The following is a 14,544-nucleotide window of genomic DNA, read 5'->3' as shown; positions in this document are numbered from 1 at the left end:
TGCTTGGTCACCCAAACTAAATTAGATGTCTTCCCTGGTTCCAAAATTTACAAATATGCTACGAGTTGTAGATCTACTCCCTTTTTTTTTTTGCGCTTTTTGATGTAAATGGAGGCTAAGGCTACGCAGAAGCCATAAGCCACCTAACAATTGCTACTTTTACTGATCTAACAATCTCTCTCTCTCAAATAAAAAAAATAAAAAAAAGAGAGAACAAAATGAATATATAGTATGATTTTCAATGGTCTTAACCACTTGGGATACAAAGCGCCTGCAAGGAAAAGTATGAAATAATTACAAGGATATTTTTGCCGAGTGCATCATCCATATGACACTAGCAGTGGTAATCTAGAAGTAGAATCTTGTCTTGATTTTCTGCTGTAGTAAGCATAGAGGAACAACTGTACGACCCCAAGGATTGTTCCGATCCCATTTGGTACCTGAAAAAATTCCAGAGCAAAAGAAGCAAGAATCAGTGCTGCAACACAAAACAGCAAAAAGAAATGAAGAAAAACACATCAAAATTCTTACATATATGAAAAAGTCATGCTTCAGCATTCCATATGCAAAGAATGAGATGCTCATCAGGAAGGTCGCGAGAGAGAGATAGAAAGGCATGAACTCAACACTCCTCCTCCGGATAACCAAATTCTGACGAATGAAAAGATCAGCAGCTAACATAATAATAAGAAGCGAAAAACCATATTTATTGATGTAAAGATCAACTGAAAGCAGAAACATACAATGATGCATAATGGAGATGCGGACATTGAAATGAGAGAGGCGACGCTCAGATATCCGACAAACATCCGCCGTCTCCGGCCGTCAAACAGCTCGAGGCTGATGTATATGATAAGAGCAAAGGCACAGAAGACCGCGATCAGAAGTCCAGACATCTTCAGCTGTTCGAGTGATCAGGATGGATTAAAATTACAGCCATAAACATGAGAAAGAGATCTCCAGAAAGAAAGATCTGCACCTTTTTGGCTTTATCAGCATATATGATGAAGAGAGCGACATACACCGACTGGAAAATGGCCCCGATCGAGTTGACGGTAGCAACCAAGATGACGCCGGGGGCGACGCAGGGTAGTCCGTACCAGAAGCAAATCAAGCAATTCAGGAGGGAGTATACATACGGCAGCCCAGAGAACTGCTCGGTAGAGCGATTCTTAACGATCCTTTTGAACGTTGGTCTGAAGATACGGCAAGCATGAGATGAGACTTCGTGATTTAAACAGAAACAAACAAGAGTGGAAGTTGGGTGGGGAGTGTGGACTCACATCGGCGAGAGGAACAGCACGAAGGCAAACAGATTACCTGCAAGCATCAGAGAATCCTTATAAGATTTCCTTCCTAAATTACGGTCGAACATTTGACGCACGAGTAGCCGGCATGGAAAAGGGGAGGGAGGGAGAGAAGGATTGTAAATACCGGCGATTCCAGCAGTCTCGCTGCAGATGGTGTAGAAAGGGGATGCGGAAACCGGAGGAATCATCGATCCGGTGGCACGAGCTTGACACAAGCTGGGGAAAGGTACGACGATAAAAATTATAGAAGAAGGGGAAGGGGAGGAAATTTAAACAGGAACGAAGGCTCTTCCTGCCATCTTATCTCTCTAAATCAAGTTAATATATGATAACGATGAATTCTTCCTCGTGGTCCGTTTCCCATTCGTCACCTTGTCTCGTCGCTTCTGGAACCAACCGCGTGCTTTCTCTCGTCCCTATCAGCAGGATTTGATCGGTCGCCGGCCCGCTCGGACACGCCTCAAAAACCCGAGACCTGGTCGCCCCCCAATCGGCTGATCCAAGTCTAGATCCAATGTTTTGAAGGATGCGGAGCCTGAGGTGGCATCGGAACTGTGGAAGAATGCCGCCTCTTGTTCCAGGATATCCGAGCTATGATCAATGATGGGGTAGTATGTGTTCGGAAAGAGAGAGAGAATTTTCTAGAGCGTTTTGTTTTCTGACTTTATTAGATGTATTCGTATTAGAATTGTATAAATCATCAGAAAGAAAAAAAAAACAAATGTGATGTATCAAAATTTCAAAAAAAAAAAAAAATCGTCCCCTACTGTGTAACTAATCTGGTCCAATTTCAAATTTTGTGATAGACCAAGTGGGCTTGGGAAGATGAGCTCAAGATTCGCTTGTAAAGCTGTTCCCATCCTCTTGCCTTCGGTCGCCAAGTTTATGCCTCCATAATGTATCGGAATGAGTAAACACATTAATTTAATAAATTTTAGCATAAAAAACTTTTTGACTGATATTTAGATTGGAGACTTTTCTCTGGGCTAAATTTTTCACTCATATATCCTCGATTTATTTCTATCTTCAAATTCGGTCAGGCAGGGCCCTGGCCTCTAAATTTTAGCCGCCAAGTCTCATGGTTTTAACACTGGTGCTCTCCATTTTAGAGTAGCCGCTGTCCATCTTCGGCAAGACTGTCTAGGACTTGCATGTGGCCTACAAGCCTTCCAAGTCTAAACTAAAACATAACTTTGCCATCTATTTTATACACACACCTAATCGCATATCAATATTTTTCTCCTCTAGACTTTTAAGACCAGCTTGGATGCTAAGATAAGATATCTGGTGGATAAATCCTTTCGGAGAAAAAGGATAGCAGCTAGAAAAGCAAAATTTGTAGTATGAAAAGAAGAATCACATGTGTCTCTTTAAAAATATGATTTACGTGGGAGGATCCGTGCGGATGTATGCTTAGTCCTACATCAGTTATTCGCTGGATAAATTTTAGGTACTTTATACAAAATCAATGAATCCAAATAATACCTTTCGGTTGGTCTTTTTGGCTGAAGTGATAAGTTGTTACAAATGGTATGGATTTAGCCCATGACCTATTTAAACTAGAGGATACTGCAGCACGGATTTATTAGGGTTGACCACACGCTGATCGTGATGCTTGTGATTAGATTTGAATTCTTAGCCTGATAAGGATGCCAAGGCTTAAACGGAAGGAATATATAAGGACTCATGCGGGCATGTGTTTAATTCCACATCGATTACCTTCTAACTAGTGTTTTTGGGTGAGGTTCTGAATTGTTACATTACCAGACTCAGTTTTTAAAGATCGTGCATGCCCTTATCAATCCAAAAATAGAATATCCGGTTCCCTTCAATGGCTCTACTTCTCGCATGGTAGCCTACAATTAGTTAATCTTATGGGCAACATAAACAATACCAAAACAAAGCAGCATATATAATCGACGCAAGTTGGTGGATGGTAGAACCAGATGCCACACCGTCTATAGGCCCACAAGAGATAAATTGTTTTAACATCATTTTCGTAGGGCAGCCAAACAATAAATCGATTGTACGACCAAAACAGCAAATTTTGTTTGTAGCTATTTGGTGGTGGTCAGCCATGACTACCATATGATTGGTGCTCCCTTTGCATGTCATGACGCACTACTCGAGAGAGAAATCAGTTGATCAACTTTGGTGGAGGGCTTAAATTTTGACATTTTCATCAAATTAAGAATCCAAATTCATTCAAATCTAATCACAAGCATCACAATCAGTCTATGATCAGCCTTAATGCGTCCGTACTACAGTAGCCTCCAGTCTACATGAATCATAAGTTGAGTTCATTTGATACTATTTTGTTGCATTGCATGGTCTTACCTAAAATAGTTAGTCGAAATTTTTTTTTTTGAAGTTTCTTAACCAATGTAGAATTAAACACATGTCCGAACAAATTCTCTCACTCCTTGGACAAAAGAATGTCCCTCTTGCTGGTCAAATTTTCTCTCGGTCGTGGTTGTGGCCAAATTCTCTCTTTTTTTCCTTTTTTTTTTTTTTTTAACTCTGACCATTTGTGAACAATTACGTGCATCAACGCATACACAGTCAGCGAAAAGTTTGATGGAGAAAAGGACACCATCAACCACCGTGTTTGTTATGGACTTATGGTCCCCGTAACAGTGTTGGCGCCACTAGAATTTGGCACGTTGAATCTTTGGGAACTTTCTTTTCTTTCATTCACTTGTGGCGGAAATATTAGATTGCTGAGTGGGATCGAGCTTTTCTTAAACCGAGGGGGAAAAAAAATCAACATACCGTCCCGATCCATTTAATAAATTGATCAATTGTTTCGATCCAAACTACAACTAATAATTAAATGAATATTTCACATATGCATAATCTGTATAATAAACAACTAAAGTCGAATAATGTTGAAACTCTGCTAATAATGTTGACGTGATTAATCTGATGCTGGCCTGTCTAATTTTTCATGCTTAATTATATTATAGATACATAATAGTTTATAAGTGCAATCTAAGATATACTTGTACTCATACATAATTGAATGAGATTATGCTGGATCATGCTCAAGGTTGGCTCAAAATTGTGTTGATCCAACATAGTCAATCCGGCTCGAGCATGTCAAGCCTCTAAATCTGAAACCAGCCCACCTGATAAATGGAATTTCTGCATTAAGCCATTTTTTGATCCAAACTTGATTTTGCCCAATCAAACTCATTAGATGCCTAATCAAACTTGACAAGGAAAAAATCAGATCTGGGCTTTCAGGCGAATTGGAGAGTATCCGAAGAGGCTCAGGCCTAATACCACCAGGCCGGGCCAGGCTGGGGCTTAAGTTTTAAGGTCTAAGCCCGACCCAGCCCATTGAGACTTGTACTTAGAAATAATCCCTCAATAAGTTTTTTTTTTTCTTTCAAATCAAAATTCCTTCCGCACTAATGGTTTTCAATTATATTAGTTTGATTGATTCAAAAGAGCTGCACTTGAATTGGAGAGACATTTTGTGCCAATAACCTCCAATCCAAGATGTCACTTGGAGGAGATCCATATCATGAGGCGGAAAGCAAGAGAGTACAAACCTTCAAGGAGGTTCTGCTGAAGCCTCATTTAGGCAAACCAATATTAGGTTTTTTTTTTTTTTTTGTAAAAAAAAAGTGAACTTTCCCATTACTTTTTCGTTATTAGCAAGATCACTAAAAAATTGGAAGATGCAATGACCGGATTCTAATCAAATCTGAACCAAGATATAGACCCAATAAATAAAAAGGGCTGTTCAAGATCCAACTAAATTATTAAGTTAGCATTCAGGATCTAAGTTCTAACTACATGAATAAGTTAGCTATATGCATAGATTCAGTGTGCAGATTCCAGCACATTTTTTAATGACTAGTCCTATTATACCTGCTGATGATGCGGTTGGAAATGGTAGGCCCACAGCTAAATTAAAAATGCTGAAAAGATACCTCACCATAAGGTCATAGCAGTGGTTGTCATCAACGAGGGTGAACTCTGCACCACTCATTATAATGGTAGCTGAAAATGGCTGGGGCCAAGGAACTGCCATCAGTGAGCTATTTGTTTGAGAAGTAGGAGCATCCACTCTGGAGACTCTTACCTGAAGAACATGCAGTTCATATGAAGATGGCCCAAAAGCTTTCCTGAAGAACATGTATAAGGTGGAATGCAGCAGGAAACAGCATTTTGGTTTATGCAATCATTAGATTTCCTATGTCAACTGGGCAAGAAGAAATGTGGTTTTTGTGCTTCAACAGTTGCTTCCAGTGAATGAATTGATCTGGCTTAAAATGGGGTCGCTTGTCTCTGGCCATTAGAGTCAGATGCCATACCATCACCCTTTCATATAAACGTTATTCATGAAACAAACAAGAGATCTCTTCTGGGCATCTTTAAAAGATGAACAAGAAATGCTGAAAGAATATTTTTTATGGATATTGCGCACATTCACAAGCATATCAAGCCAACAAGAGCAATCAATCAATATCCACACCTTGCAGCAGATAGGGTTGCTGGCAATTAAGGCGTGTAGATATTTTGGCATGGCACAAGACTATACATCAGAAAACCAATAAAAAATTCTACAGACACCGACGCAAAGAAATCAGAAACAGTTGATGAGCTAATGACATCGACATGCTAACCAGGAACAATAAGAGCACACATCACATGACCATCCAGTTACCTCGGCCATCTACTTTCATTACGTACCAAAAAAAGCTTCTTAATTTTAATATAGATATGTCCATGAATTGCTCTTTCTTGATGCACCTTCAAGTTCTGCTTCAATGACTTGTCAGAAAAACATGTTATAGTGGGCATACTAGTATCCAAAGAAAAAATATGGAGTGAAATACATGTAGGCAAAGAGAAATAGCATAACTTGCAGTGAACAGAAAAATTAAGAAAGCAGAACCATAGATTTCATAACATCAATCGCCAAACAGCCCACTATATGTATTTGTAGCAGCAGAATGGCATAGAGACGATTCTCTCTCTCTCTCTCTCTCTCTCTCTCTCTCTCTCTCTCTCTCTCTCTCTCGCATCTACAACAAAAAAATTGCTCATGTAGCTCATTTGTCATGTATCTAAACTAAATTACTTGAGATACATTCTACTCAAGATTTTCGGGTAGATGATTTTAGGAAGTGGACACAACTTGGCTTCTCTAGAATTGGGAACTTTGTGGGAATGCAATGGGAACTCTATTAATTACTTGTGGACCACCGCAAACTATTTCTCAGTGGTTTCCTTTTGCGCTCATGATGATTCCCATGCATTTCTAACATGCTAAAAATTGTTGTGCATACCCTTTATTTCATGGGTAATTTTATTATGAAAAAGTAGGATTCCAAGCATTAATGTAAGCCACAGAAAATAGTAAATGTTATAATATTCGACTGACAGAAGACATTACATTGTATTAAATGGAAATTCCCAGCAGGCAGCTACTATAAAATCTGCTATTTATTTGTTAAAAGCATCAGATGATGAATAGATACTTAAATTTTGAAGAGAAGAAAGTTCTAGAGTGTTTTACAGAGAATTCATGACTCCTCTGCAGTTTTTAATTGGTACCAGACAAGGGTCGGGTGTTTCCATGTTTGTATGAATCTATCTGGCGCCCACCGCTCCCCCCCTATTTCAGTAGTTGTATAACCAAGCTGTTGATCAGCAAGATGGCCAACCCAACAACCACCTCAGCCTTAAATCAAGCATTTAGTGTGCACAGGTCCAAACAAGCCATCTAATCGCCACAATAGTTGTACCTTTTGTACATGAAATGCTGGCAATGGGGAATATCAAATATTAGTAGAATCAAAATCTAGGTAGCATATCATGTATTTCATGTGCACTAGAATATCATTGTGAACACCAAACACGGCCATTAACATTGCTATCACAACACCTATTGCATGATGCTGGAATGAAAGGGGTAGCTGTGGAAGCAGCTCTTGATACTGAAACACAAGAGTTGAGATATGTACGAGTCCATTGATAAATCAAGACATCCAACTTGAGAGAGTCAAGATCCTCATGATCTCAAATGTACAAGGTGCATAGTCCATAGATTATATACAGGAGTTTATGTTTGCAGTCTACTAAGTTGATCTGATGATACTTGCTTTCACATGTACATTCCCATGCATTGTGGACTTTTCATTGAAATATTCTGTTATTCTTGAAATGCATGTCAAGTCTGCATTATCTTTGAAAGATAAAACCCCCTTATTGCACATTTTCTGCTCATTCTTATACAAGCTTTACAAGTAGTGAAGCCTCTCATTCTATTCTAAAAGATACAGTGTAATATTTTAAAAGATGTACATCTGAATTTGTCACTCTTTAAGTGAGAATAGAAAGAGGGTCATCACTCTTCACCAAATAGGCATAGACAGATCGTGAAATGAAGAAGGAACGCCTCAATAAAAGGAATTTAACTGCCTAGAACAAAGTAAAAACCAAAGACGCATGGCTCTCGTGAAAGAAACATCCCATCAATCCCATAATGCATGATGTTGGGTTCCCATAGATGCGTTGACCGGGCTTCTCCACCTTATGCATTTGAGATGTACACAAATCTATTCTCTCCCTAGTCAGGTGGATGAGTCCATGGAGGTGTATCGGCATAACTTTTTTTTTTTTAAGTCTCTATTAACAGCCTGCATCTTCAACTTTCAATGTCTTTCGAAGGTAAATCCCTTTGATTTGGTTTTCTTTCATCAATCTTGCAACATATATAAATAATGAACTCTTCATATGCTAATTTAAGAGTGCGATATCCAAACTACATTTTCACAAATCTCACATTTATGTATATCTATTTAGCATTCCCTAGCCACAAGCTATCTACCCACACAACTGCTAGTCATATATGTACTTGTTAAACTTTTCATTATTATGAATAAACCATGTGGAATTAAATATCAAAGTCGCAAATTAAAAACCATGATATACAGGGAAATGGAGACACCAAAGAACTCCCCTTGACCTATGATCGATGAAAACAATGAATCCTAAGAACGGGTTATCTTGATTTCTGTCCTTTGGTCAATGTAGAATGACGATGTTGCATGGTTACTACATCTGGTTTATAAACAAAGCCTTTCAATTTTTAAATGTAAAGGCTGAAGAACAATAAATAAAAGGAAGAGTTTTGAATTCTCTTACAGAAACAAGATTATTCAGGACATTGACCACGTGTTTGAGAAGGCAGAGCATAGTTCATGCCCATGCCACTATGCATTAGCTTTTTGTATGTACCAAAATGATACGAAATTGTACAAGTCAATATGCAGTTATACAAATCTAGATGGATTGTTTAATAGGTATGCACCTTAGCACTGCGTTGACAACCTGCTAGAATGGTAGATACCAAGGTCGGTGGAACCGTCCCAAATTGCCCGGTTCGGGGTGTCTTGAGCCTTACCAAGACGGTTCTGGTGATGAAAACAAGACCGACGCCAGAGGGGGAGAAGACGAAGAAAAAGAGGAAAAGAGAGAGGACGGGGGAGGGAGGGAGAGGGAGAGGGAGAGGAAGAGAGAGGAAGGTCGAGGCTAGGCGGTAGAGGAGGGAGCCGTGGAAGAGAGAGGAGCCCTTCTTCTGCAACTTTCCGACGGTTCTCCAGCCTCCTCTGCACGGCAGCTCTCCGACCTTGGCCTCCTCTGCACGGCGGCTCCTCGGCCCTCCGCTAGTTCTCCGCCAGCCTCCCTCGGCCTTCCCTTTCTCTCTTTTTTCCTCTCGTTCTCCCTCTCTCCACCTCTTCTACTCTATCGATACAGGCCCGACACGGCACGATATAACGGGGGCCTGTACCGACTCGTGCCGTTGGGCAACCGGTGCGGTGTCCGATACCAATTCTGAGACCCTGGTAGATACAATAGATACATAACAATATGAAATGGTATTTTGATCTATTTCTAAGAGATAATAATTGTTATCTTTGATTTATCAGGTTCATGGTTCACCGCACCGGCCCAGATCGGGCGGTACGGAACGTACCGTACCAGTTCGATATTCATATACGGTATGGAAGGCAAACTGACACTTGATACGCCATAAAGACCCTATACCATACCGCATCGACGCAGTGCTAGTATGGCACTAGTACAGAGTCTGGTATTGAGATGGCGAACTTTGATAAAGCTCATTAATGAATGTGAAGCCAGAATGAGCTTTCAACATTTCTGCAAGAAAACCTAGTGAAGGATCTTCACTGCATAATATCTTTACACAACATGTGAACTCTTGTGGTTGAAGTCACTTTAGTTAACATGAAGTGTCAAGTCAAAGACTTTTCACAGTTACATTGTGATATCCCAGTTTCTAGTCAAATTACTAGTTATCATGCTTTTTCATGAGCAAATAAAACAATAATGTCATTGATTATAACTTCTGAAAATACCAGAATAAACAAAGTTGTTTCATCACTAAAAACATTATTATAAAGAACATATGGCAGACATACTTGCAAAATCTTAGAATTCATAATTAACTATTGGGTTCATGTTCAAGCTTTGATGCTTTGGCATCTACTCTGAAACACGAGGGAAAATGTTGGAGCATTATAATTTGGTAACATTCAATTAATATAATTATCATTCTATATAATGCTTGTTAATAGGCGTGGAATAATCACAAATGGGCCTCAACTGATGAGACTTTGGACCACATTATTCATGTAAGAAATTATTACTGGTAGACCATGACAAAGAGGATACTGTAGTCACTCAGCCTGTAATATTGGAAACTTGATTTCATTGACAAAGATAAGGGCTTCCAAGAATCAAGAGGATGCTTGCACCAATTTTTCTCCTCTCTCTTCCTTCTCTGAATCCTCTTCTCTTCAAATACATTTAGTATATTTCTTTATTGCATTGTCTTCACTTTATTGAATATCATTAAAAAGGAATAGTCTATTGAACCACTTTCTTGAGAGAATCAACTGTATGAAACCATATTTCAACTTTTAAGGTTATATGGAGTTTTATCTATATGATTGCATGACTCCTTGGAGTACCACAAGCTTGTAAACACTGTGTCTTGGTCAGTTTATCAAAACCAGCATGCTTGTTCAAATTAAATAAGATTCTAGACTTGTTAGATATCCAGATGTCTTGTCTAAATGACTGATGATATTGTTTTTCGTCACCTTACAAGTAGAGATTACTAAATTACCAGTGTCGAACCCATTTTTGAATCATGCTCTTGCTCCATCTCATCTCACTATCTGCACTTCAAACTGTGAGCAACTCCACACTGGATTAATCTTGTTTCTGCTCCTGCACCTTGTTACTAAGTTATCCCCACAAAGCAATTAAGACAAATCTTGGCAAAAAAAAAGAAGAGGGTTGGCGAGCATATATTTTAACATAGACTGTCATGTCTCTTTCCATCTCTATGCATGCCAGTGTGCTAACAATGCTACAGGCAACATGGCACCGCACATCATGTTCCCCCAGAAGCTAATAAACTTGCAATTAGAATCAGACACAAAATATTCATTGGAAAAAAAGAAAACGATGGCCTGATCTAATCCTCATTGCACTAACACATCTCCTAAATCAGAGCAAGAGAAACAGACCCTCACGAGCAAAAGTTGCACCCTGAAGCAAGAGGACAAATCATTCAGAATCAATGAATCTTTGCCGCAGGGTTTACTCCTTGTGATGGAAATCCCATCCAGTACTCATTCATATTAAAGCAAGCCCGTGCCTCTGAGTCAACCTAATCCAAAAAGGTCAAGGTCCAGGTTAGGGCAAAAAGCAGGAGGAGTCTGCTTCACATGGGAGAATCGAATAATTGCTAGGAGAGAGAATTCTATTATGCTGGTTTTCTGATGAAAAGAAAAATGTGAGAACCATTGGCGAGTCATACACGTATTCTGGGAGAAACAAATTTGCAGATACACCAAAATCATGTAATTTTCATTACAAAGCTTTCTCCACTGTCACTAGTATATCATCAAGCCACAACACATCAATCTGCTGCATGATAATATGAGAAAAGGGAATGATAGATTATATCCACATACTGTTGTGCTCAGCTTTCTTTGTACAGTAAGTCCCATCAACTGTCATTCATACACCAGAATGACTATATTACCACACTTATACCGAAAACGAGATTTCTCATAGTTTGTATCTAACTTTTATCTAACTTCACTCAGAAAAGCAACTAAAATATCCTAAATGCAAAAGTAGCAGATGTAGCTAGTATAAGCCATATATCTTCTCATGTCAGTTTTATGTCAGTATTATCATGATATAATAGAGTAAATATAACATAGCAACACCTAATTAGAAATACAATCCTTTTTAATTTGTTGATTATGTATGTTCACTGGCACTCGTTTCAGCAAATAAAATCAACTTTATTGACACCAAACAGAAAAAGTGGACATCAAAAGCCATGAATATTTTATCATGAATTGGCTTTGACAGTCCTCCTCATCTGTTGGTTCCCATGCAAACAACTCTGAAGTCCACTCATTTTGCTCCTAGCCTCTCGCCATAGCATTCCTTCATCTACTCAGCCTTATGACACCTAAATCTACAATTTCCCTCCTTACTGAGGCTATCTCTGGTTCAAATTTCCAAACACCAAATATGGTATGCAAGAGTCTGCTAGTGTTGCTCCTAATTTTATTTTGACATGTCCATTTCTTATTTTATGCTCCATAGCATATTTCGCACATTTACATCAACATGTTCAACCATGTCATGTCTGTCCTTAATTCCATCAACGCCAATGTTCGTCTCATTACAAGATTATCAATTTCGAAAGAGAATAGAGGAAAGCATTCTGTAAAAATAACTGACCAAAATATGCATATAACAAGTCCATTGGCAAGTAATGGATAAACTCCGGCAAACATCGGGAGAAGTGTTGCTTCTAGTAAAGGATAAGAAACAACGAGTTCCTTGCATTTTTCTAACCTGGTAGCATCTTAGGAGCTCGCAAGAACATGAAACAATCCGCAGCAATTCCACCATGTCGCACGATCAGCCTATGGAGGTATCCAATCAAAAATGAAGCATAAAGCATGCGCAATAGAAACAGTTCGTAACAGCGAAAAACTAATAACAAATCCAACACCACTAGCATGAACTTCTCGACAGTCAGTTACCTCAGATCTCTCTCTCACACCACTCTCACGAGGCCGAGGCTGTTCGCTAACCGGAGCCGGCGGAATGTCAAAGACAGGCGCCGGCTTCACTTCATTCTCATGTGCTAAAGCATCAATCGCCAGCGACGCCTCCAAAGTCGCACCCGCAGCTTCGGTAGCTTCTACAACCTCCTCGGTTACAGAAGCCGGCTCATCAACAAGAACAAACGACGCCACGGTTTCCGACTTCTCTTCCGCAACCTCGGTGGGTCCCACACCACCGCCAGCTTCCCCGTCCTTAGTCTGCACCAGCTCGGCACCCGCATCCTCGGCCACCGTCTCCTCCTCGACCACCTTTTTCTTTTCCTCCTCGGGCGGATCCTCCGTCACTCTGGCGGTCCCGTCGCTTAATTTCTCTTTGCCGTTACCCAACCTATCCATCGCGGCAGCGGTGATGGACTCCGATCGCGGGGATTCGCCCTTCTTCTCCTCGCCTTCGTCACTGGTTTCGCCCTTGGAGTCGTGGCTCTCGCCGTTGCCTGGTTCAAGTGAAGAACACGAGAGAGAGAGAGAGAGAGACAGGGAGGGAGGCTTTTTATTTCACCGAAAAAAGCAGAATAAAATAAGAGAAGAAGAAAAAGGTCGGGGGTAGGGGAAACCAGAGGAAGAGCTGGTGGAGGAATCGGGTGGGTGGATGCCCATCTCCTTCTTTCGCCGGGCAGCTTTCCTCTTCTTCGCACCTGACGGCATGATGGGGTGATTGGAACGAACAGCTGGAGAGACCGTGCGAAGACCGGCCTCGTGGAGGATTGCTAATTCTGGGGGGCTGCCGCACACTTTTATCTCCGGCCAATCACGAGGGGTGTCTAAAAGGAAAAGGAGGGTTGTCTAAAAGAATAGTTTGAAGGTAGAGAAAAGGAAGCAGTTATTAGGAGGGGAGGTTTCTGGAATGAAAGCGATGGAGGCTAAGAGATTTTGAATTTTTTGCCCATTGCGTCGGACAGGTCTTTTTGCGCAGTTACTAGAGGAGGCTGGAGGGAAGGGGATACAAGGGATGGAGATGTGACGAGGGTAGGGGCATGGGGGGAGGTACGTCCTTTGACTTCTATAAGCCTCGGAGACTCGGAGTACAACTTTCCCTCTGTTTTTCTATTGGAGATTGGTAGTCGGACGAGAGTTTTTTGTTTTTTTTGTTTTTTTTTTCATGTATTTAGTCTCCCAGCGATTATTCGCTGTATAAATTTTGGATAGTATATAGGATCAAGAGATCCAAATAATATCTTTCAGCTAGTCATTGTAGATGAGGTTCTACAATGTTACAAATAGTATTAGAGCGGATCCGACCCATAATTTATGTGAACTATGGGGACAGTGCAGAACGAATTTATTGGAGCTGAGCACGAGCCGATCGTAGTGTTTGTGATTAGATTTGAAATGATTTGAATTTTTAACCTGACAAGAACGTCAGAACTTGAACAGAGAAATATGTGAAAAAAAGAATTACTCCCATAAAATTTATGATGGTGGGATCCGAACTTATTTCTTACTTGAGCGAAAATAGCTGAGCCGCACCATTTAATCGGCTATGTTTTTTCAAAATTCAAATTTAGATCCTACAAGCGAATTGGATGCATCTCAAGGCCAAAACGATTTTTTTTTTTTTTGTTATATGTTTATGTTAGTTAAGATCCAAATACTGTATTTAACGATAGTTGGAGAAACACTAATGCAACATCTATACGTGGGTGTTAAAAACTTATAAATCATTCAGGTGGAATTAATCTATGCAGGTCATCCAGTGTGACTAAAGTTATCCAAACCAAGAACGTAATGCATATTCTAAGGCAAGGCGGGCAAGTATGTATTGAACCTTGGTGCCATATTTGATCTAGCAAACTCCTGGATGGATCTAAACCTTGAGGCCCTATGTGGTCTCAGCATAGGTTATTGAAAATATTTGAATACGGATAATAATTTGGTGGCAAAAATAGAAAAATTAATTTAAATTGAGTTGGACAATTTTGTCCCAAGATCCTGTTTGGATGCTGGATGTGCAACGGTTAGAGGTGAGTTAACAACTATCCCACCAAAAAAGAGCCTACGGTGCGAGGTGAGTTAACAATTCCTTGGCA

General features: G+C 40.0%; 2 protein-coding genes across 6 annotated transcripts; both read right to left on the bottom strand.

Annotated features, from left to right (window-relative positions):
• Positions 1 to 1,985, bottom strand: LOC103699714 (bidirectional sugar transporter SWEET2a-like). Its single transcript, XM_088709208.2, has 6 exons — positions 1,435 to 1,985; positions 1,284 to 1,320; positions 980 to 1,196; positions 744 to 902; positions 532 to 651; positions 1 to 440 (listed from the first exon to the last, which is right to left on the bottom strand). Exons 1-6 carry the CDS (start codon positions 1,496 to 1,498, stop codon positions 321 to 323), a joined length of 717 nt encoding a protein of 238 aa, XP_088565334.1. The 5' UTR covers positions 1,499 to 1,985; the 3' UTR covers positions 1 to 320.
• A 2,004-nt stretch (positions 1,986 to 3,989) lies between these two features.
• On the bottom strand, positions 3,990 to 13,435 carry LOC103699786 (uncharacterized). 5 transcript variants are annotated; one of them, XM_089926573.1, is made up of 4 exons: positions 13,072 to 13,435; positions 12,434 to 12,951; positions 12,243 to 12,313; positions 3,990 to 5,403 (listed from the first exon to the last, which is right to left on the bottom strand). In XM_089926573.1, the coding sequence occupies exons 1-3, from the start codon at positions 13,160 to 13,162 to the stop codon at positions 12,254 to 12,256; spliced, it is 669 nt and encodes a 222-aa protein (XP_089782699.1). In that variant the 5' UTR covers positions 13,163 to 13,435; the 3' UTR covers positions 3,990 to 5,403; positions 12,243 to 12,253. The 5 variants fall into 5 exon arrangements, with proteins under 5 accessions (XP_089782699.1, XP_008780124.3, XP_008780087.3 ...); XM_008781902.6 differs by lacking the exon at positions 3,990 to 5,403 and adding an exon at positions 5,704 to 7,089; XM_008781865.6 differs by lacking the exon at positions 3,990 to 5,403 and adding an exon at positions 5,704 to 6,095.
• Positions 13,436 to 14,544: the final 1,109 nt, after the last annotated feature.

This window comes from Phoenix dactylifera, chromosome 12 (assembly GCF_051530095.1).
Source record: "Phoenix dactylifera cultivar Ajwa chromosome 12, Ajwa_hap1_PhDact_Kaust_v1.1, whole genome shotgun sequence".
Lineage (NCBI taxonomy): Eukaryota > Viridiplantae > Streptophyta > Magnoliopsida > Arecales > Arecaceae > Phoenix > Phoenix dactylifera.
The sequence above is the reverse complement of the archived record's forward strand: the minus strand, read 5'-3'. Positions and strand labels throughout refer to the sequence as shown.